Source organism: Carassius carassius, chromosome 1 (genome assembly GCF_963082965.1).
Source record: "Carassius carassius chromosome 1, fCarCar2.1, whole genome shotgun sequence".
Lineage (NCBI taxonomy): Eukaryota > Metazoa > Chordata > Actinopteri > Cypriniformes > Cyprinidae > Carassius > Carassius carassius.
In genome coordinates this window covers 31,468,395-31,489,449 of record NC_081755.1, presented here as the reverse complement: position 1 = coordinate 31,489,449, position 21,055 = coordinate 31,468,395, and the positions used below count along the sequence as shown (strand labels likewise).

Sequence of the window (21,055 nt, the reverse complement as noted above, 5' to 3'; positions counted from 1 at the left end):
GTCTCAAAGTCTATCATAAATGCCATAATATAATATCACTCTTTTCTGATAGATCTTGTATATGTTTCGTGCGGAATTTAAACTGCGTATATGTGCAATTAAAAATAAATTCAAAAAGTTGATGTATTTCATTTAGTTGATGGCCTTTCTATTATCTGATCTCCTCAACAAGGCTATATTTGTGCACATAATTGCTTTACAGCATCACTGAGATTAAGACTTTATTTGTAGTAGAGTTGTTGTTTATTAATATATATTTGTACTTTTATTTGTTTTACTGACAGACAGCAGGCTATTTAGATGATGTGATTTTCTTCCTGTCTCTTATAAAGCAATCAGGGATGTTTTCCTTAATGCACTGTAGTATATTATTTCAACTGTATCATAATCAGAAAAACAAACCAATTGGAGGTTTTAAATTATTTTAAGATTTTATTTTTCCAGTGCAATTTGATTTCCAACAATAAATCCTGTTTCTCAGCTACTGGAAACAAAAAATAAAAATTTATTTGTACTGGTTGTTTCAATATTTATTCAGTATTTTTTAATAACTGGGTATCTTATTTTGTAAGAAAGATTTTTCCAATATTGAGAAGGGTGACTTTCAGTAAACAATGTTTGATGAATTAATTAAACTTTATTTTCCAGACCCAGAGGGATCCATAATACAATACAAAACACATACATAGTAATACACACACACAGAAAAAATAAAAAATACAAATAATAATAATAAATATACAAGAAGTAAAATAGACCTTCCACAGTGTTCAGTGTCTAACATACAGACATGTACACCAATGACAGAGATGACATCTTTTTTTCAGATGGTATAGTGTAAAGATTATAAATAGTAAAATCAATCACATCTAAAAAAATATTAGATTAAAACATCACCTGCATAGAAGCATTATTTTCAGCCCTGTAAAACCCATGGGGAAGGTTTCGGAAGAGTACATGTTTATAGTTTATTCCTACATTGGCTAAAATAATCAGAAATTCTAATTCGGGTATTTAAGATTTTCCATCTGAAATATTTTAACTGAAAACTGGAACTCAGATAACAAATACAAAAGATTTAAATCTATCCTTATTGCTTCTAAACAAAGTTCAACACAACAAACAGAACCACTATATTTAAATTTGACAAAAAAAGTCCAAATAACGCAGTGAGAGTAATGAATATTTAAACATCTACTGAGCATAACCAGAAAATCTTAATCCCATCAAACACGCATTATGCCTAACAAACAGCCTGCTATTATATATTGCATAACTCCAGGAGGTCAACCGGACACGGCGAAAGAGAAGAGGCGGGGAGCGGGCTTCTTCCTCGGCCGCTGATTAGTAGAAGGGCGAGGTAGTTCTTATATCTGCATTCCCATTGGCCAATCTCGACGCCGTGTAACTTAGCCAGCCAATAGAGTGAGGAAAATGACGCCGAGCTCCCTGTCACTTATCTCACTAGCCAATAGGAGCGCGACTGAGGATGTCAAGGATTGGTTGAATTTATCTCCAGGACGAGACTTCTACAACGTTCGAAAACAAACGCAGCGTAGAAAAATTAATGCTAGTATCATACCCAAATCACCTCAGCGCGACTGTCAGTTTCCCGGTTTTAAATCATATATCCGCAGTAGAAACGCCCAAAATCATGGAATATGGGAATATCAGGAGCAGATGGCAGCAGCACTCGTAGCCAACAGGAAGAGCTAACTTAGCCTGCTAGCTTACAGACGAATTTCACTACGGACAAATCGACCAGAAATTTGAAGGAAAGCCCGTCAGGTAACTGCACTGCTCTGTCTGTTATACAACACAAATATTCTCGCGATGATTTTGCAAAACATTTTATTTTTTTTAGCCAGAGTGGAATATATACACCATGTTTAAAAAGATTCAGTTTGGACCGCGATGGTCAGCTTGTGTTGTCCTGTGAGCTAACGTTAACTGGACCACCGCGGTTTCGGCTGAAGTCCGTTAACGCTCCTCTGACAGTGATGTATGGCCCCTCGCGCTCTCAACATTAATAACCAGCTGTTATGAAATGGTAAAATCAATTATCCTTTGACCTCCAGTCAGGAGTGTTGTTTAATAACGACTAATTGGCGCGATCATAGCTGCTTGACGACGGATGAAGCTGTCTCCGTGAGACCATGCGGCTGTAATATTGACCGTAATCTTATTTTATTAACCCTTTGAGTGGCCTCGTATATTGTATTTATTTAACTATTTTTCGCCGCTGTGATCTCTGGACTTGCACGGAGGTCTCTCTGAGCTGGTGTTTTCACGCTTTCTTAGTTTCTCATTTTCTAGCTCTTATTTTCACGCTCGAGCTCGATTACAACTGGAGTGCTGAAGTGTTTTCTGACTGAATAGCTGCCTTGAAGAGCGACTCTTGACCTGTCAGTGGAGAGAAGGATTATACGTTTATTAATCCCCGAGAGAAGGATGTTTGCTTGCAAGACAGCAGCTATAATCATCATGGTTACAATACACATTACCAAACAGGCACTATGCAATGCAATATACAACAACGTCTCTAAATCGTCTCTAAAGCAACTGCAATGAACACGAAGTTTAAAAAAAAAAAAATTATTATTTTATTATTGTAAGAAAACAAACTAAATTGCATTGAAGTACAATAACAAAGGGAAAGAGAAAGACACACCCCAGACACACACACACACAAAAAAAAAAAAAAAAAGGTAAAGAAAAGAAATGCAAACTTTTTGTGTTTATTGTTATCAATGAACAAGAAACACATCAAATCTAGGCAAAGACAAATAAGGTATATCTCTAAATGAAAAGTTTACATCACATTTTATCAAAGCAGATATAATTTCTCCAAAAGAGGTTTAACCTGTTTGCAGCAGTTGAGGATACACAAAACACATACTTTAGAGATATCGAAAGTAGCAGTTTAGGAGTTGTTTGGATAGACCTTATGTAGACTCTTAAAATGAACCTCTTTGTTCCATCCAATAATTGTTTGGGCATACCCTGAATCATAAATAGGCTAGATTGATGAGACTCTCTCCGCATTGGCTGGCTCTGTGTTTCATAGTGTCTTCCTGAGGAAATAACTATGGTATGTTTTCGCTTTGTCAGACATTTCTTATTGTCATCCCTCTGCTGTTTACACACTGTAAAACATAGTTGCTGACTAAATGCATTCAGATTTTTAGGGTCTCTCATCTATTGTCCTAATAATTGTTCTGAGTAACCTTTGTCAATTTAAATGTAGACATCCTCTAATGACAAAAATGCTTCATTCTTTATGAAAAAGAATTATGAAACAATCCTATAACAGTAAACACATGATTAATTCATGCTGCTTTGCATGCTGGGAACTAGCAACATTTGGGGGAATTTTCTTTGTCTAATATGGGTTTTTATGAAGGTTCAAAGTGCTCTACCACTTTTGCTTTACTAATTATTCCAGGGAGCTGAAAGAGAAAGTGCTTTGTAAAGTATTCAGTTATTTCAGTATTTCAGCAGGTTATTACTTTAATGTGTACTGTTTGTGATTTAGTGGGTTATGAGTTTGAAGTGTTATTGACCACAACTGCTGTTATTATTACAGTCTTCCAGTTTATCTCAATGAAAATAAGAGAACTTGATTTGGAGTTCAGAATCTAAAAATGAAGCTTTGCAGTGAAAAAACATAAGGTTATTATGTAAAATAAATATTCTAGGTAGGGTAAAATGCATATCAAATAATTAGGTTTGTGACACTGATCTTGTTCAGTATAGGTTTATTTGTATAGCAGTTTCTCACGATACAAATTGTTGCAAAGCAGCTTTACAGAAAATAAAGTCTCTACAGTATATTTAGTAGAAGTTTGTCAGTGGTGACTGTCAAATTGATGTACATAAAGCAGAAATGAACAGTAAAATTCAGCTAATTATGTAATCAAACAGACGATGATTACTATTAACAGCAATTATTATATGTTGGAATCAAACTGATAGCAATATTTGTTAGTTATTTCTGTTGGTTCAGGGTTGGTATCATCTGAGGTCCTCTGTGGGGTCAGCATCATCTCTTCTCAGGTGTTCTGGATCCAGACTGAAGCTTGTGTAAATCCTAGTAAATTACTGGCAGAAACGGAGAAATATAAGCCCCTTTCACACTGTGATTCTGGAAAATACGTGTAATTAATGTGTCAAAAACGCTGGGCACGTTAACTTTCACTTAAGCTGGCGAATGATCTCCGCTTCAGCGCAGACAGTGAAGAACTACCTGGTCTCTGCTTCATTACAGTTTGCACATTTTTTCATTGCAAATGTTGATCTGTCTTCAAAACACCTGGTAAAAGAGTCGCACAATAAAGTGCGTCATCACTACGACACATCCTTTACCCCATTGGTTCTGGCTTTTTGTTCCGGGACTGAAACCGGGAATGTTACCAGGTCCCCGACCCGGTATCGATCCCGGAATCAATTACGGGATGTGTTTGCATTCACACAGAAGGCGACCCGGCAATTTTCTGGGACCAACGTGCAGTGTGAAAGGGGCTATATAGAGAAGTAATTAGCATAGCTGCTCTTCTAATCAAGCAAGAATAATTTGTTCAACTCAAGCTAAAGAATAATAATGTGCATTTGATCAGATATAACAGCAGTACAAGATTATGAGATGCATTATTCGAATGCTTGGCGAAAGAGATGTGTTTTTAATCTAGATTTAAACAGAGGGAGTTTGTCTGAACCCTGGACATTATCAGGAAGGCTATTCCAGAGTTTGGGAGCCAAATGTGAAAAAGCTGTACCTCCTTTAGGGGACTTTGCTATCCTAGGAACTACCAAAAGTCCAGTGTTTTGTGACCTTAGGGTGCGTGATGGATTGTAACGTGGTAGAAGGCTAGTTAGGTGCGCAGGAGCTAAACCATTTAGGGCCTCATAGGTAAGTAATGATAATTTGTAACTGATACAGAACTTAATAGGTAGCCAGTGCAGAGACTGTAAAATTGGGGTAATATGATCATATTTTCTTGACCTGGTAAGGACTCTAGCCGCTGTATTTTGGACTACCTGTAGCTTGTTTATTGAAGATGGAGGACAACCACTTAGAAGTGCGTTACAATAGTCCAGTCTAGAGGTCATGAATGCATGAACTAGCTTTTCTGCATCAGAAACAGATAACATGTTTCGTAGCATTGCAATGTTTCTAAGATGGAAGAATGCAGTTTTTGTAACATGGGAAATATTTTCAAAAGACAAGTTGCTGTCTAATATAACACCCGGATTTTTGACTGTAGAGGAAGTAACAGTACATCCGTCTAGTTGCAGATTATAATCCAAGAGATTCTGTGTTCTACTTTTTGGTCCAATAATTAATATCTCTGTCTTATCCAAATTTAATACGAGAAAAGTATTGGTCATCCAGTCTTTTACATTTTTAACAAACTCTGTTAGCTTAGATAATTTAGAGGTTTCATCTGGTCTTGTTGAGATATATAGCTGAGTATCATCATCATAACAGTGGAAGCTAATTCCGTATTTTCTAATAATATTACCAAGGGGCAGCATGTATATTGTAACATGTATATTACTAAGGGATGACATGTAAATCATGTGGCTTAGTATAGATGGTCAGATGTTTCCATTGAAACTGAAGATACTCATCTCGAGTCTTGCTCAAGAACATTTGTGCTGCTTGACCACTGCTATCATTAGGGCAAAAATTCACTTTTCACTCATTATTATGAATTTGAACAAAATGCATGTATTTCTATTAGTGGTCACAGACGTTTCGGACACAGCAAATATGTTTCTTTTGCTGTAAGACGAAGGTTTTAGTTTTAGAAATCTCTGAGGAATTAAAAAAAAAAAAAATGTATAATTGCTATTGTTCTTCTCTTGCGTAGACTTGCAGCTGTTTAGATGTGTAACTCATCTGCTTCATTTTGTTCCAGCATGTTGATGGTGGGCGACCATGGAGGGATCTTATAGAATGAGTGTGAGAGAGCTTTGTGAGACAGATGATCTGGCCACGAGTCTGGTGCTGGATCCCTTACTGGGGTTCAGCACCCATAAGATGAACATAAGGTACTGTGCTACTGCTTTATACATGATCAGTAGTTTAAAGAAAAATAATTGTTTTGTTATTCTGATAGGGCTAATGTAATATGTTTGTTTTTTCGTATAGTAATGTTTAAAAAATTTAGGGTCAGCTTTTGAGGTTGATGTTTTTGAAGACGTAAAACAGTATTATAATGAAACATTATTATATATATATATATATATACATATATATTCCTGTGATGGCAATCATTCATATGCTAATTTTGTACTTAGAAACCATTATTATTATGATGATCATTATTATTAATACTACTGTCATTATTATTATTATAATTTTTTTCTTGGTAGAAACCATGATACTTTTTTCAGGATTCTCTGCCAAATAGAAAGTTCAAAAGAACAGCATTTATTTGAAATATAAATTGTTTGTTATAATATACACGTCTTTACTGACACTTAGTTTGATCTAATCAGTTTAATGTGCTAAAATTAATGAATTTGTTTTAAATATGTCTTATTGACCACAGACCTTTGAACTGTAGTGTAAACAATTTCTTTGATTTCTTCCATTATGTGAACAAAGTCCTCCCCCTGAGATCCGGCGATGGGGTTACCTCAGAGAGACACTTCTGCGCTTCAAACGCACACATGACTTCCAGGCCACCTTTGATGCCCTGTTGGATGGGGAATGGGTCAGTGGTTATTTCACTGGCCTGGGTTCACACCGACAGGAGCTGTTGAAGCAGCACGTGAGTATCATATCTTATCCAGAATTGCTGAATGTCCATTTTTTGGTTGCTTGTACACGTGTATAATCCTCACCAAAGAGGAATGTAAGAATGCTTGAATCGCTTTGAATGTGGAGCTGTTGTTGTGTCTAGTTTAGCAAGGATGGTTTGCTTTTTCTTCAGCATATTTGCTTTCATGATTGTCTTTGCTAGATTGGATGTTTGCCTTCTTGATGAGTACAGTCTCTCTGTACACAAAAGGACTGTTCTGGAAAAAAAGTTGTTTGCCTAAGATGGACAAGGCCAGGGAAACTAAATGTTTTTGAAAACATTTAAATGATCAAAATTAATCTTTTACAACTATTTGCTTTGTTCAACACCTGTTCGATCAGAGAGGAGGAGCTTTTCTTTCTTTTTTTCTTTCTGTTTCTCATTTCTTATTTGTGCATCCTTGTTTCCTTTCTTCACTTCCATTTCTCATGTATTAGCTCATCCCCTTAGGATGCAAGAAAAGAAAATGAGGATGGAGGAATCAAAGCTTGGCTTATGGGTGTGACTCACTACTCAAATTGATGCTTCCTTGTTTCCTGATTAAACTGATTGAAGTTAGCTACTTTGATGGACATCTCAGTTCTCTAATTGCATGGTGAGGTGTAAGGAAGATTTCAGGGGAGCTGTGAGTGAGAATACACAGGTGTATCCTATTTGGACGACTTTCTTGTCGAGAAACCTCATGCAAATTTATAATTCTTCTCTCCCATCCGTCATAATTTAGCAGTTTAAAAAAACCATACATCTAATATTTTTCAACAGGGCACTTTGCTTTATTAATATTTATCATGCATGTTTTAGATAACCATACTTTAATAACACAAGGGCAGATCCACTGAGCATAGCTGACGAAGCTTTGAAGTGATGCTTGAGTGAACAAGAATATTCCAGTGCACAAATCAGCTTTCCTTTGATTTCTCCATCCTCATTTTCTCCCCTTACATCCTTCCCTCACATCCTAAGGGGTGGAGCTATGACTCGACGAAAGGAAACTATAATGGGCAAATAAGAAATGAGAAGCACCCCCTTTCTCCCTTCCTTTCTTCCCTCCTTCCATCCAATTTTATTAAAGACAAGCAGATTGTATCACAATATTCAAATAACAATGTGTATGGCAGTGTCCCTTTAAAAACAGTTTTAACTTGCTCTTTATTTTCTTTAGATGTATCGCTATATGACAGCATTTCTGTTGGACAGTGGTGTGAACATCGAGCCATGTAACCGCTATTCCTCTGAGACTAATGGAGCCAAAATCACATCCACTCGACACTGGTTAGATTTTTTATTATTATTATTTTTTTTTTTAATCATAATTTTTCAGTTGTTTTAAATTTAAACTATATGTTAATTATTAAATTCTTAAACATAGTAAACTGGTCTACTTTTTAAGTTGTGTTGATGACCGTGTTTAAAGATATGACACTGTTGAATTGTCCAGGCTTGTTGGAGAGCGGGTGGAGGTCCTGCAGGGCTGTATAGCTGAGCTGAGTCCTGAGGATAGTGCTGTCCTCAGAGCAGGAGTGAATGACTTCAGTGTCATGTACTCGACGCGCAAGAGATGTGCTCAGCTTTGGTTGGGGCCGGCTGCCTTTATCAATCATGGTGAGCTAGCCTGTATGCATAAATGGATCAGTAATATTCATCTCTTTCAAAAGAAGGTCTTTGGTAACGTACAAGATCTAATTACAATATTTTCTGTTTTGTTTTTATTGCTGGGAGAAGACTGCAGACCCAACTGCACGGTAAGATACTAAATTATTACTTTAGCTTAACTAGCGAATCTTTTGAATTGTATATAAACCTTTTCACTACTGTAAATGTCGTGTATCTTGGAGCCTGAATGTCCATTTATGTACATTAGATTCATTAGACTTCTCTGTAAAGTTGAACTAGGTCTTGCTAGTTCGGATAAAAGAGAGTAAGGTGTTTCTTTCAATTGTTTTCAGTTGTCATGTTTGTATTCACTTTATAATATATAAAACTATACCAGTTTTTCTTTAGAACAAATGACCGATTTGATAACCGCACACAGTCGGCTGATGCGTGTGTACACTGAGATGAGCTTAGATACACAGATGTGTGTGATGCATTTCTTGGTCAAATCCCCATCTATATTAAAATAGAATAGTTCTTTTAAATTGTAATGATTCTTAGCAGTATTACTGTTTTACTGAATTTGAACAAATACGTTCTGGGTGAGAATAACAGACTTCAAAAGCACTTTAACAATCTTACTGACTTCAAACTTTTGAACTGTAGTTTAAAAGTGAACATATATGTAAATTTGATTATTAACTTATTTTATTGTATTATTCTTTCTGACTTCAGTGCTAACAGGGCATCAGGCTTTTATAAAATTACGTTTCTTTAATTTGTTTTCACTTGTTTCCCTGGCATATGACTAAATAGATTATAGGCAAACAGTGTATACTGAAAAGTAATTTGCTCATGGTTTCTGTTCCTCTTATTAGTTTGACCCTGGAGATAAGAATGGAGCTTGTGTAAAAGTGGTGCGGCCCATCTCACCGGGGGAGGAGATTACCTGTTACTATGGGGACAGCTTTTTTGGAGAGAATAATGAAATGTGTGAATGTTGCACATGTGAGAGGTGAGAGAATATACGTTAATACTGCTTCAAGGTCAATCTGCTGTGGGTATTATAGTGATGCAGGATCTATAATTCACAATTATCTCAATGGATGCTTGTATTTGGTCTGAACTGTATTAGGGTTTATTGTCAGTTAGGTTTTAATGACAGAAATATTTTTAAAATTCTTTTAAATCTGCTTTTATTACAACTCTAATGATGCCAATCGATGCAGGAGAGGAGAGGGAACATTTAAGAAGAGAGACCAGTCACCAGATGTGGCTTGCTCTGGGGATCCTTCAGGACAGAAATATGTGTTCAGAGAGACCGACCTAAGGCTTAACAGGAATAGGGGAAATGGCACCCCAAAGCCATTTCTTACTGTATCAAACTCAGGTATGTTTGTTATGCAATTCATATTTAGTTGTTTTCTTATTACTTGTGTCCTGGAAAAAAAATGCGTATGTTCTGAGAGTAAAATTAAAAGGGTTATAATTAAGCATCTCATGCAATTTCCTAATAAAGCCTGTATTGCCATAATCTCATTATTGCCAACCGCTTAACTCTGGCTGTCTATTCTTCTTGTCTCATTCTCTTGTCAGCCTTGCCAATGAGGAATAAATTTTCCCAACGGACAAAAAGGAACGCCCTTGTTTTGAGCAAGATGAGAAAGACTGATAGGTGGAGGAGGGAGGAGCAATGCAAACAGGTGGAAAAGAGGACACAAAACCTCTTTTCATTTTTCCCTCACCTGGAGCTAAAGGAGCTGAGCATCTGCCTCTATCAGCACAGCACAAATTTCCTATTAAGCTGTAAGGACCCCTTGAGCAAAGAAAGGGCCCTGCTATACCTAATTGAGAAAGAGCGACCAAAACTAAAGAGGATCACAAAGAACAGCAAATCCGTTTCTCCACCTCTCAGTAGTGCTAACATAAATGGACCGGAGGAGACGAAAGACGAGGATGGAGAAATGTTAAATGGAGACCCCGTTATTAGGTTTAAACCCTTTACTCTTGGATGTGTTTCCAGTGTACATGAAGGAGACGGCATGAAGGCCAAGGGAGGTGACACTGATGCATCATCTGTCAGAATTGTCCACCAGGGCATTTCCTCAAGGACCAGGAATATTCTTCATAGTCGTCTGAGCAGTCTCCAAGCAAGGAGTCGATCTAAACTCTCCAGATTCAACAAAAGGAGGACCAGACTGATCAAATCCAATTTTAAACTCTCTAAAGGGCAAAATGAATGCTCTGACTCACAGACACGAGATGGGATGCAGCAAAAAAGAAGCGAGGTTGAGTCCAAGGACACTACTAACCCTGTTTTAATTTCTCCAGGTAAACCATGTAATGATAAACATGTACATGTTGATGGAGATGCTGAAACTAACAGTGCCAAATCATCACAAACAGAGAGCACGGTGATCAGAGAGACGCAGCAGAGTGTCTTTAGGGATTGCCTCAGGGAAGTGGCTGGCGACGGGAGACACATCAGCGGTTCCATTGCTCCTAGGGCAGGTGATGTTAGTGCTTGTGTAGCTTCAGAGACCTCAGGGGATCACAGGCAGTCTGTCTCATCTAGCACTGTTAGCGATACACCCTCCTTGTCTTCACCATCTCCTAATAATCCTGTCTCTTTCCACTCAGGGTTAAATCGTTACCTCAGAGTAAGTCTGGTCAGGGTGGCTATCCCAGGAAAGCCAGAGGTTGAAAGTACAGGTCAGAGGGAGGCAGACAGTAGAAGTGACAAGGTTACAGCACCAGCAGCAGCATCAGTACAGCAGAGCACAAAATTTAATGGGAACAAAGACAGCAATAGACAAGGTAAGAAAGGGGTGAAGGAGTTGTATTTCAGACCAGTGAATATGGAGAGTGCAGATAAGTACTTAAAAGTAACATGTGATTTAGAGACTGGCAAAAACACAGTTACACAACCTGTTGTAAAAGAACTTGTGGATGTGTATGGTAATGATAGCCACAGTGAGCATGAAGTTGAAGGCAAGCAAGATAATAAAGTTTTTACGGTCGCGTCTGTTGAAGTTACAGTTCCCAAAAATTCTGATCTTGCTCTAAAGAAATGGAAAAAAGCAGATAAGGATGAGAAACACACACATGTCGATGACATACCTGAGGTGCAGGATAAAGAAAGCACGATCAAGAAGCAAGAAGAAGTAATTGTTGAAGAAAATCACTTGAAAAAGAAAGTGGTAACAGCACGTTTTGGTAGCAGGACTGTTGTTGTTAAAGAGGCAAGGGTACTGCTGAAGGATATTAGAAAGAATTTGAGTTGCAAGTTTAGTCAACGAGATAAGGACGCTAATGACCACCAACCTCCGTGCAGTTACAGTGGTAAAGAAGAAGCTGATAATATAAAGACACTATCACTTACTGACAGTAAAGAGACAAAGGACAAGCATGAAGCACTTAATAACGGGAATGAGAACCCTAATAAAGGACTCACGGCAGCTGAACATCCAAATATACATGGAGATACTCCAGTGAAACAGTCAGAAAACACTTTGATTTCCTCAGAACCTCCATCCATGTGCAAGGTTTCTCTGGATCACAGTCCCCAGAGCAGCATTCCCCTAAAGAAACGAGCATTTCGAGAATCACTTGATACAGACCCAGAACAGGATGTGAATGCACCTTTAACACCGTGTACTGATGTCAGTAAAGGCAAAGAATCAATTTTAGACAATCTGTTACCTAAGCCAGGAGAAAGCAGCAGTGTGGATACAACATTGTCGAAATGTTCAGAATCAGAATCAAGTTTAACTCTCAAAGCCAATGTCGGCGTTGGGCCCAAAAAGCGTAGCTCACCCAAGTCAATAAAGACTTACAATACTAAACAATACTGTAAAGCTCTTCAGAGTGCTCATCGTGGACCAGGGAGAAGCAATGTCAGAGATCCTAAATATAGAGATGGCAGTAAAGTACATGTTTGTGAGAGGACAATCAATGACCCTAAGCATGAGACATCTAAAACTACAGAAGCAGTCAATTGCAACATGGGAGAGGAGAACCAAGCGAAAAGTGGCAAAGGAGTAGAAGGAAGAAATAATGGACCAGGGGACTGTGAGATTACAGATAATGGTGAACATGCCATCAGCGATGAGTTGTCTACCTCAAATGTTTCAGATAACATGGAAGAAGAGCAGAAGCATAACGTCAGAATCCGCCTTAAGAGGAAGAGGGGAAAGGAGTGGTCAATGGATTGTACGGATGAGGCAAAAAGTGTTGCGGACAAGTCAAGCCCACAGCAATGCTTGGCTTTAGTTGACCCTTTTAGGGCCATTTTGGATTCGGTCTCAATTTTAAATGCAGAAATGGAGAGGATTCGGGGGCATGGGGAGGCTGATAACAGCGTAGGTTTGGAGAAAGCCACCAAAGCAGTTCAAGACGTGCTGGAGCATTGCAGAAAAGAATGCGCAGCTAAGCCATGTAAGAGACAACAAAACCGATCAGCTGTTTGCATTAACAAGAAGAACGTTAGTACGCCAAAAGAAATTGTTCAAGACAGTAGTGAGGTTACCGACAAGCAACTACAAGAAAAATTACCTGATCCAAATCTTGAGGCAGACATTGATGACATTAAACCCTTACCTCTGATTAGATTGTGCAGGAGAGCTGAAGGCAAGTGGGAGGTGGAGTGGAAAGAAGCTCACAATGAAGATAGGAGCGCTGATACTGTGCACAGGGAGCCAAAAAAATTAACATCTGTCTTCTCTACAGCAGCAATAGTGGAACAGATGCCTCTCGGCAATGTTAAAGACGAAAATCCGTCTCAATGCCAGCAATTAATGGCGGGGCATAGTTGTACCAAGGAGACCGAGACCTTCAGAGACCCACTGAGCTTTGAGACTTCACCCTTACCATTATCCCTTTCACATTTGTCACTTGACTCTCCCTGTAATGATGGGCTGGCAGGAGTTAGTAATGTCAGTGGGTGTACTCAAGCAAAAGAGAGTGTGAAAGAGCAGGTGTCAGACAATTTTGATAATCTTAAGCCTGGAGTTAGTAGAAGTGACAATAAAGAAATGAATGACATTTGCTTGAGTCACAATTTGTTACAGATTAATAAAAGTCTGTCAAAACTCCAGGCTCTGAGTCAGTCACAGGTATGTGAAAAAAGTGTGCCGACTAACACCAGTGTAACCGCCTCTCAGATTCAGTCTCCTCCCATTTCTCCCTTTTCCACAGATTGTGGCTTTAGTAACTATTCTGAAGATGTGCTGGACTTTCCATGTTTAAATCTCGAAAGCTATGATCAGATGCCTGCACAAAACAACTTGGCAGGCTCTTTAATAGATTATTATCCTGGTGAACCACATAACACCGGGTCCTTCAACAGCCCCTTTTCCCAAAGTCCCAATGATGCTTGGAATCAGGAGACCCCTTACCTAGGATCCCCAAGCCCAGTGAGTAACTTCAGTAGTGATGAGGAGCTGAGTTTCCCGGATATTGTGTTTTCTCAGCCTGACACATCCTCATCTATTGGTGCATCTCAACTCAGTCTCTTCAAAGATAAGCTCTGTGATACAGCCACGAGTTCTGCTCCTCTTCAAGACCCCGAGGAAGATCTGTACTTGTCTGATGGCGAGTTGTCCAAAACTCCCATAGAGCTCCAGGTCCAGGAAGATTCAGCAACGCCGTTTCTTCCCAAAGACTTGACAGTGTTTAACAATGCATCTACAAGTGCTAAACAGCCTGGGCACCCAAATTCACGTGTGCATCCTCAGGATAAAAAGTTCAACTTTCTTGATTCCATTGTTAACTTGAAGTCCTCCGAGTCAGGCCTTGCTAAAATTGACATTAAAGACAATGGACCTCTCAACCTGCATAGCTCAAAAGCAAAATCTGAATCTGTCTTTCCAAACCAGTCGGCACAAAGTCTACATGGTGCTGGACCTCAGAGTAACCTTGTTACTCCCTTCCATGCTGATTATCCAGGTGCATTCCACTCTGGCAATGCACATTTTCGTAGCAATGACAAGAAGCTCCCCTTTTTTTCAAACCCCAAGAATGTCTTGAAAAACGAGGAAGGCCAGAGTGCTTGTCGAGTTTCTGTGGCTGCAGGCAGCTCGAAATCTCACAACAACCTTGAAAGCATCTATGCTTGTCCAGGTCCATCAAGCTCTCACAGTGGAAAAGAGTCTTCTGCTAAATCTCCTAATGCTGGATTCTCAAGATTTGCAGAAAATCTGCAAAAAAACCCAAAGAATGTCCCTTCCAAACAGTACCCTGCTAATCCTGGTCCGCAAGGTGATCGTATTCATCCTGTTTACTTCATCAGCTCTAGCAAAACCACAACAAACTTTTTCAAGAACAATGCAGGCCTAAAGTCCCAGATCTCAAGGAATGATAAAGATCCATCACTGTCCTCCACATTTTTATTTCCCTCATCTCAAGGTTCTCAATGTTACAGTACAACTCAAAGCAAACTCTCAAAATTGGAAAAACCCCATGCTGTTGTGGCTCCAACACAAAACATTCAACTTTCTGGAGTGTCTTCTATCCTGCCCAGTAAGAATCAGATTTGTTCAAACATTTCTCACTGTGATTCTTCTGATTTCAACTTCAGCTCTTCTCTTTCACCTCCTGCGTCGCAGCACAGCAGTCCTCATCTGGGATACAGAGAATCCTCAATCCCTGAGGTCCCTTTGATTAAAACTCAGTCAACCACCTTTGAACACGGTCAACCTCCTCACCAGTCTTACGTAGTGAACTTCACTGGAGATCATTCTCTGACTCTGGGCTACAGTGAGGATGGTGAAAGCTTGAATTATTCTGGTTCAGGACCTGCAAATTACACTTACCATTGTCTCATGGAACCTTCGGGAACTCAAGGAAGACTGGTTGTAGAAGCGTGTGGTCCTTCAAATTTCTTACCTCCTCCCTCTGCGAGTAAGTTTGCAGGGTCTAAAGTCCACGGGGGCCAAACCAGCAAGGATCAGCAGCATCAGGGGACAGGAACTCACCCATGTAACTCTCTACACTTCTCCACCTCACACTCACAAAGCACCCCCACAACAGAACGCAAGCCTAAGAGACTTAGGCTTGTGGTGACTGATGGTACAGTGGATCTGGACCTACAGTATACTGATTAATAGCGACCGTTTGTCGTTGATATGCTGAGACTTTATTTATTTCAAACAACTTCAATGTAATAAGATGTTCTTTTTGTTTTCATTAAACTTGTATCATGTAAAATGTCCTGTTCTTAGCATCGAAACAGATTTTCTTGAAATATTTAAAGACATATTTTTATTAGCACACTTGATTCAGTTATTTGTATGCTACATGATGAATTTTGTTTAGTTCCTTATTATAGAAGGTGATATTTTCATGCTAGTGGTTCTGTATTAAAACAGATATTTTGTTTGTCCTGTAGTACATTAGACTTGCCACATGATGGGGATCTTGTTTTCCACAATGTGAAAATTCTCTGTTTCCTCCTAGCCTTTTCAGTTCGGAGTTAGCAGTCTAGATTGCAGGACATTTGAGCAATCATATGTGAGAAAAAGAAGCGTGGCTGGCAACTTCCGTAGCTCAGTGGTTTAGCACATGAAGGACCAGAGCAGGAAGCATGTGCTTTTAATTTAGGGTTGTTTGAAAAGCCCATTTGTCAAGTAAATGAGAGTGTGCAACACTGACTGCACAGATATTTGTGAGACATATGACAAACACATACTTTGAGCTGCTCTCAGGTGTTCTGTATTTGGTTTAGGGGATTTTGCATGTCGTTAAAGGACCGCAGCAGCTGCTACATTAAATACATACAAATCACGGAGATTTCAGCATCTTTACCATCTGTGATGTCATTTATTTGAATAGACTCCCATCTTTTCCACTCAAATCATACACGCTTTGCAAGCACAATTGTGTTTTAGGCATTAAATGCCCTTTTTAACACCAAACATTTGTTTATATCAGCTTCATGGGGTTTTGTATCATATTGGATATTGCTTTGGTACACTGGGCCAATGCATAATTAATTAGTTACCACTTGTATTACTCTAGAGTGATGTTTAGAGTCCTTTGGAGCTGATCCTTGATCAGACTCACTTAACATTTATAGAATATTGTAACGATAATGTACTGTAGTCCTACAGGTCACCAAGACCCAAAACCTGGCACCATCTCCGACCATATATATTGTTTTTTTTTTTTTTTACCTCCCAAGTACATGGAATGCGTTTGTTGGTTTCTTCTCAGTTTTAATAGTTGCAGACATGAGAGAGCCCTGGGCTGTCCTACATGTTTATAACGTAGTTTGTGTTAAGCCTTGCCTTGGTCTATGAAAAGCCAGTGTATTATATTTATTTTAATATGTTCTTAACATGGTGCTTCAATATAACTTAATATTTTGATTGTACTGAACTTAATGTATATTATCGTTTTTTAATATCTACTATTCAGATGTCTTTTTTCCGGTATGTCTTGTATGGCCATCCTGTTTGTTACTTAGGACATTTGAGATACATTTTCAATTGTAATGGTCAACTGTAAAATTGTAAAAAATGAAATTAATGCAATTAAAATGAAATGATTTTAAATGAAACTGTTCCTGGTATTTTATCTATATCTATCTATCTGTCTGTCTATTATCTCAAAATGAATGTTTCTTTTGGAAAGGGCAATTCTCTAATACATTTTTATTGATGTATAATTATTATATTGATTAGGCCTTGTATGGCTTTATTAGGAGATTAATCTGACTGAAGTGTCTATACATTTCCTTTTTAACTATTCCCTTTGTAAAAAGCCATTTAAGTTTTGTCAGTGCTCTCAAAGAGCACTACCAGTAGGTACTTCTTCAAGGTTACAGGTCTTTTCAGGTATTTTCTGCAGTGTCAGAATTGGCCTAATTGCTGCAAAGACTATATTAATAACTAGCCATAGGAGAGAGAAGGGAACGTCTGTATATCATCTACTCGCGCACACACATACAAATGCATAAGCATTAAGTATAAATTTGCGCATTTGTCCCACCCACAATGCATCTTTATGGTAAGCACTGTCTTTTTTTAATCACTGCAGCTCATTCAGATTTAACCAGCCTTTTCTTGTTTCCTCACTACTTTTCATATTATTGTTTGTTTGCACTGTCCTTTGCATGCATATTTAAAATGTGCACTTTTATTTACTGCTTCCCTAATAGCTTACAGCAAATCATTTAGATGTTTTTTCCTCCTCCTCTTTTTGTTTTAGCCATCTTCTTCCAAACTATTTAGCTGTCTACATTCCATTTCTGCTTTTTACCTTTGCCTTTTTAAATAACAGGACCTTGTTCATTCATTTTTATACATGCCATATTTTCACCCAGCTGCTTCTGTTACAGTACTTCTGGTTCTTTCTCATCCCTCAATCCTTTCAGCCATTGTCCACTTCCTTTTTGTTTTTTATCGCCCGTTCATCCCCTTTCCCCGTTCATGACCCATTTTCTCTTCTCTCAACAGTGAGCAGAGAGTTAACTCTGAAGCCAAGTGGAACAGCTTTTCCATAACGAGGACACAGGCAGCAAGGCAGTGGATATTGAGGCGTTGAAAGGCTGAACCTTTGAGGCACTGCGGAAAATACTGTAGGACCCAAAAACCTTACTGTGTCACCATGACTTCTTTTGTGCAGATGTAACAATTCATAAACCCAGGCTCCAGTTTACTGTGAAAGCAGGTGACGAAAGACCTCAACATGCAATTCTTGCTGTTGACTCAGATCTGGTGACACAAGGTTTTGCTTCTTTTGAAGACACTGCCTTGCTCACTGACAGATATTACAGGCGGATTTGCGCCACAAAAGAGATGTACAGTAGCATCCTCCATTTTATACTGCTTCAGTGTGAGACAGGCACTATAGCCCGCTTGATTCATCTGTGCTTTCTTCTCTCCTTGAATTATTCAGTAATCCTTTCCTACAGCCAACCATCCTTTCTCCCTCCTCCCACCTTCCTGTACACGTAATGTTACTAAACATTTATAGTTTAAAATGGCAACATTAACCTTTCCATCTGTTCCCTCGTGGTAACCTGTTCAATGCTCGTTCTGTCAGATGAAAATGAAATCTTTAAAACTGAACCATTAAAAGCTGTTCCTTGATAATTGCTATGCGATTATATTTCGAAATGAATCAATTATTAAAATCGTATTCTTTTATTTAAGAGGTCCGATCATTTAAGTATTTTCTGCCGGAAGGCTTTATTCAGTGTCCTTTTCCCTCTCGTTTTTTCTTTTTTTGTCTCTTTTTGAAACAGGCAAAGCTGACAAACTGCCATAAAGTATCAGTGTTTGTAGAGATTGAAATCGATCCAAAAGTGAATGATGAATTCTTTCCTTAACTGGACGTTCAAGTTCCACAATGCCTTGGTGCTAATTTAGCAGAAAATTGTATATTGAATTACTTGCACTATGACATTAAGCTATTTGTAAGCTGTCTCAATCAGTGTCTTTTGCCAGTGGTTTTGAGCATGTCTTCTGGAGATAGAATTATCAAACACAGTTAGCGTTAATATAATATGTAAACACAATTATATTAACCAAAGCCTTTTTAGATGCGATTTGGAAGTGATTTCAATTTTTGGATGTGACAGACTACATCAGAACCACTGGTGTAAAACAGCTATACTTCATTCTCAGAAACAGTTGTGTGATGAAGGAAAAGAGAGACAAGGAATCGCTTTGAATCTCAAAGAGGATGATGGGTTGAAAGTATCTGCTAGTAGCCACTTAATGGATGAGTAAGGAAAGCTGTATGAGGGAGTTTCAGAGACACAGCACCTAATGCTATAAAGCAAAGTAGATGGTAGATGTGATGAAAGCTCGATAACGACACGGAATTTGTAGATGGAAGGTTAAAAGCCAGATTGATTTAATGTTGAAGGAAGAAAATATAGTAGCAGGAGACATGAAAGGAAGTTATGGAGCCATAAAGGCAAGACTTTGCAGTGGAGAAATGTTTTCTTGTTGTGACAATAGCAGGTTAAGAACTATCATATGTTCACTATTGCACTACTGTACTGCAAAAATCTTGAAGAAAATCCAAAATTTAGAAATGTTTTGGCCTTACATATAATGCATGCCGTATCAGGTGATAAACATTATGGTCAAATTTCCTATTTTAAATTGTATATTTACCAGGTCAACCTCACCTGAAAAATAAGATTACGTACAATAAAGAATCTTAGCATTTGTAATTTAATATTTTTGAGTTTCAACAAAACTTTGAGCATAATTGGGCTCTAGCAACATTACAAATCTATAATATGGTTAAAAGTATATCACTTATTACATTCTTTCACAGTAAAACATCAAAAATCATTGTAATTTCATACTGTACAACAGTGAAAATGACATGTAGCAAAGTATTATAACTCATATAACATGAATTTGTGCTCTGCATTTAACCCATCCAAGTGCACACAAGTGGAAGTGGAATTGGTAGACATTATTAATTTTATATGTTATAATGCATATACATATAGTATATGTAGTTGGTATGGGTGATATGTATTTTCACCCTTTCCTGAGCACCTGTGGCATTTTTGAGTACCTGATTTATTCTTAAATATATTTTCTCTTAATTTATTTCAACATTTTAATCATAAATTAAAATAAGCACCTCAATTCAAGTTCCTATTTTCTCACCTCAATTCTAGCAATTCTAGTTCAATTCACATTCAGGAACAGAGTTTGGAAATTAAAAAGCATTCTCAATTCAGTTCTGAATTCCAAAATAATTTCACTGATATCCTTGGGTGATAACCTATTTTGAGTGAGGCCATCAGATTCAATCCAAACAACAGTTATTACAGAAAACATTTCAGACAGAAACATGTTGCATTTGTAGTGTAAATTCTTCTCTTACAGATGTATTTTCTGTTCTCGATTCATGTTTTAACACAGTTGGCCTTTGCTGCAGAGCCAAAATTTCTTCAGCAGACCGTATTGAAAGGTGTTCTCGTTCACGAAACCGCTATTACCGCGTGCTCCTCAGTAGTCTTCGCCCCATGCTGCGAATTGCTTTCTTTTGTTTCCTTGTAATGAATTTATCCTAGTTTAACATTATTGCTTTGTGCAGAATGTGTAGCCTGGTGTATTTTTCATTTCATCTCTCTCCTTCTTTCATGCCATCCTCAGAAACCTCCATAGTCTAAGACATCTCCTCCTCATCCTCAGCCAAAAGTCTAGAACTCCTCACAACATCAAAGAAAGCTGGAGAGAAGGAGAGCGGGAAGGAGGGGTCTGCCTTGTATCTGGATTCTGATGGAGAAGACGGTGGAGGAGAGGGGGAGGGGCAAAAGCGATTGAGAGAGAGAGAGAGAGAGAGAGAAATGCAGGTATGGAGGGAGGGAGACAAGAGGATGAGAGAGGAACGAAGCCAACCAACCAGCTGAAAGAGAACGAGCGATCGGGGCTGTTTGAACGTGGTTGGGAGAAAAGGAGGGAGGAGGGAGAGAGAGAGGGAGAGATCGATTGTCGGATCCGAGGAAATAGAAGTGTTACTATTGCACGGCCACTGGAACGGTGTCTGCCCGCTGAGGATATGCATTGGCTCCCAGCGCTCACCGGCTCGCAGGACACACTCTAAAATGTAATTTCAAAAGGCCTAATTGTTGCCACGGTGATTTATTTTCCTCCATTTCATTTTTCTTTCTTCTTTTT

At 38.4% G+C, this 21,055-nt stretch overlaps 2 protein-coding genes across 6 annotated transcripts in view; both read left to right on the top strand.

Moving 5' to 3' along the window:
- The first annotated feature begins 1,480 nt into the window (after positions 1–1,480).
- Positions 1,481–18,417, top strand: LOC132145168 (uncharacterized). Of its 5 annotated transcripts, XM_059555986.1 has the most exons (11): positions 1,489–1,788; positions 5,922–6,054; positions 6,614–6,779; positions 7,972–8,081; positions 8,248–8,411; positions 8,532–8,551; positions 9,281–9,417; positions 9,632–9,792; positions 9,999–10,733; positions 10,809–10,913; positions 11,043–16,959. In XM_059555986.1, the coding sequence occupies exons 2-11, from the start codon at positions 5,942–5,944 to the stop codon at positions 15,503–15,505; spliced, it is 6,174 nt and encodes a 2,057-aa protein (XP_059411969.1). In that variant the 5' UTR covers positions 1,489–1,788; positions 5,922–5,941; the 3' UTR covers positions 15,506–16,959. The 5 variants fall into 5 exon arrangements, with proteins under 5 accessions (XP_059411978.1, XP_059411969.1, XP_059411951.1 ...); XM_059555995.1 differs by adding an exon at positions 17,858–18,417 and having other exon boundaries at positions 1,481–1,788; positions 9,999–11,219; XM_059555968.1 differs by having other exon boundaries at positions 10,809–16,959.
- A 2,165-nt stretch (positions 18,418–20,582) lies between these two features.
- The window catches only part of LOC132145192 (SH3 and multiple ankyrin repeat domains protein 1-like), a 120,299-nt gene continuing 119,826 nt past the window's right edge, over positions 20,583–21,055 (top strand). The window contains exon 1 of the mRNA XM_059556007.1: positions 20,583–20,984. The gene's annotated coding sequence lies outside the window, so the exon portion shown is untranslated. The remainder of the gene's footprint in view (positions 20,985–21,055) is intronic.

Excerpts from the sequence above, each read along its gene's own strand:
- LOC132145168 (XM_059555959.1), top strand. The coding sequence starts at position 5,942 with ATGGAGGGATCTTATAGAATGAGTGTGAGAGAGCTTTGTGAGACAGAT. Across the intron at positions 8,082-8,247 it reads ATCACATCCACTCGACACTG|GCTTGTTGGAGAGCGGGTGG; the intron begins GTTAGATTTTTT and ends TGAATTGTCCAG. Across the intron at positions 9,793-9,998 it reads TCTTACTGTATCAAACTCAG|CCTTGCCAATGAGGAATAAA; the intron begins GTATGTTTGTTA and ends TTCTCTTGTCAG.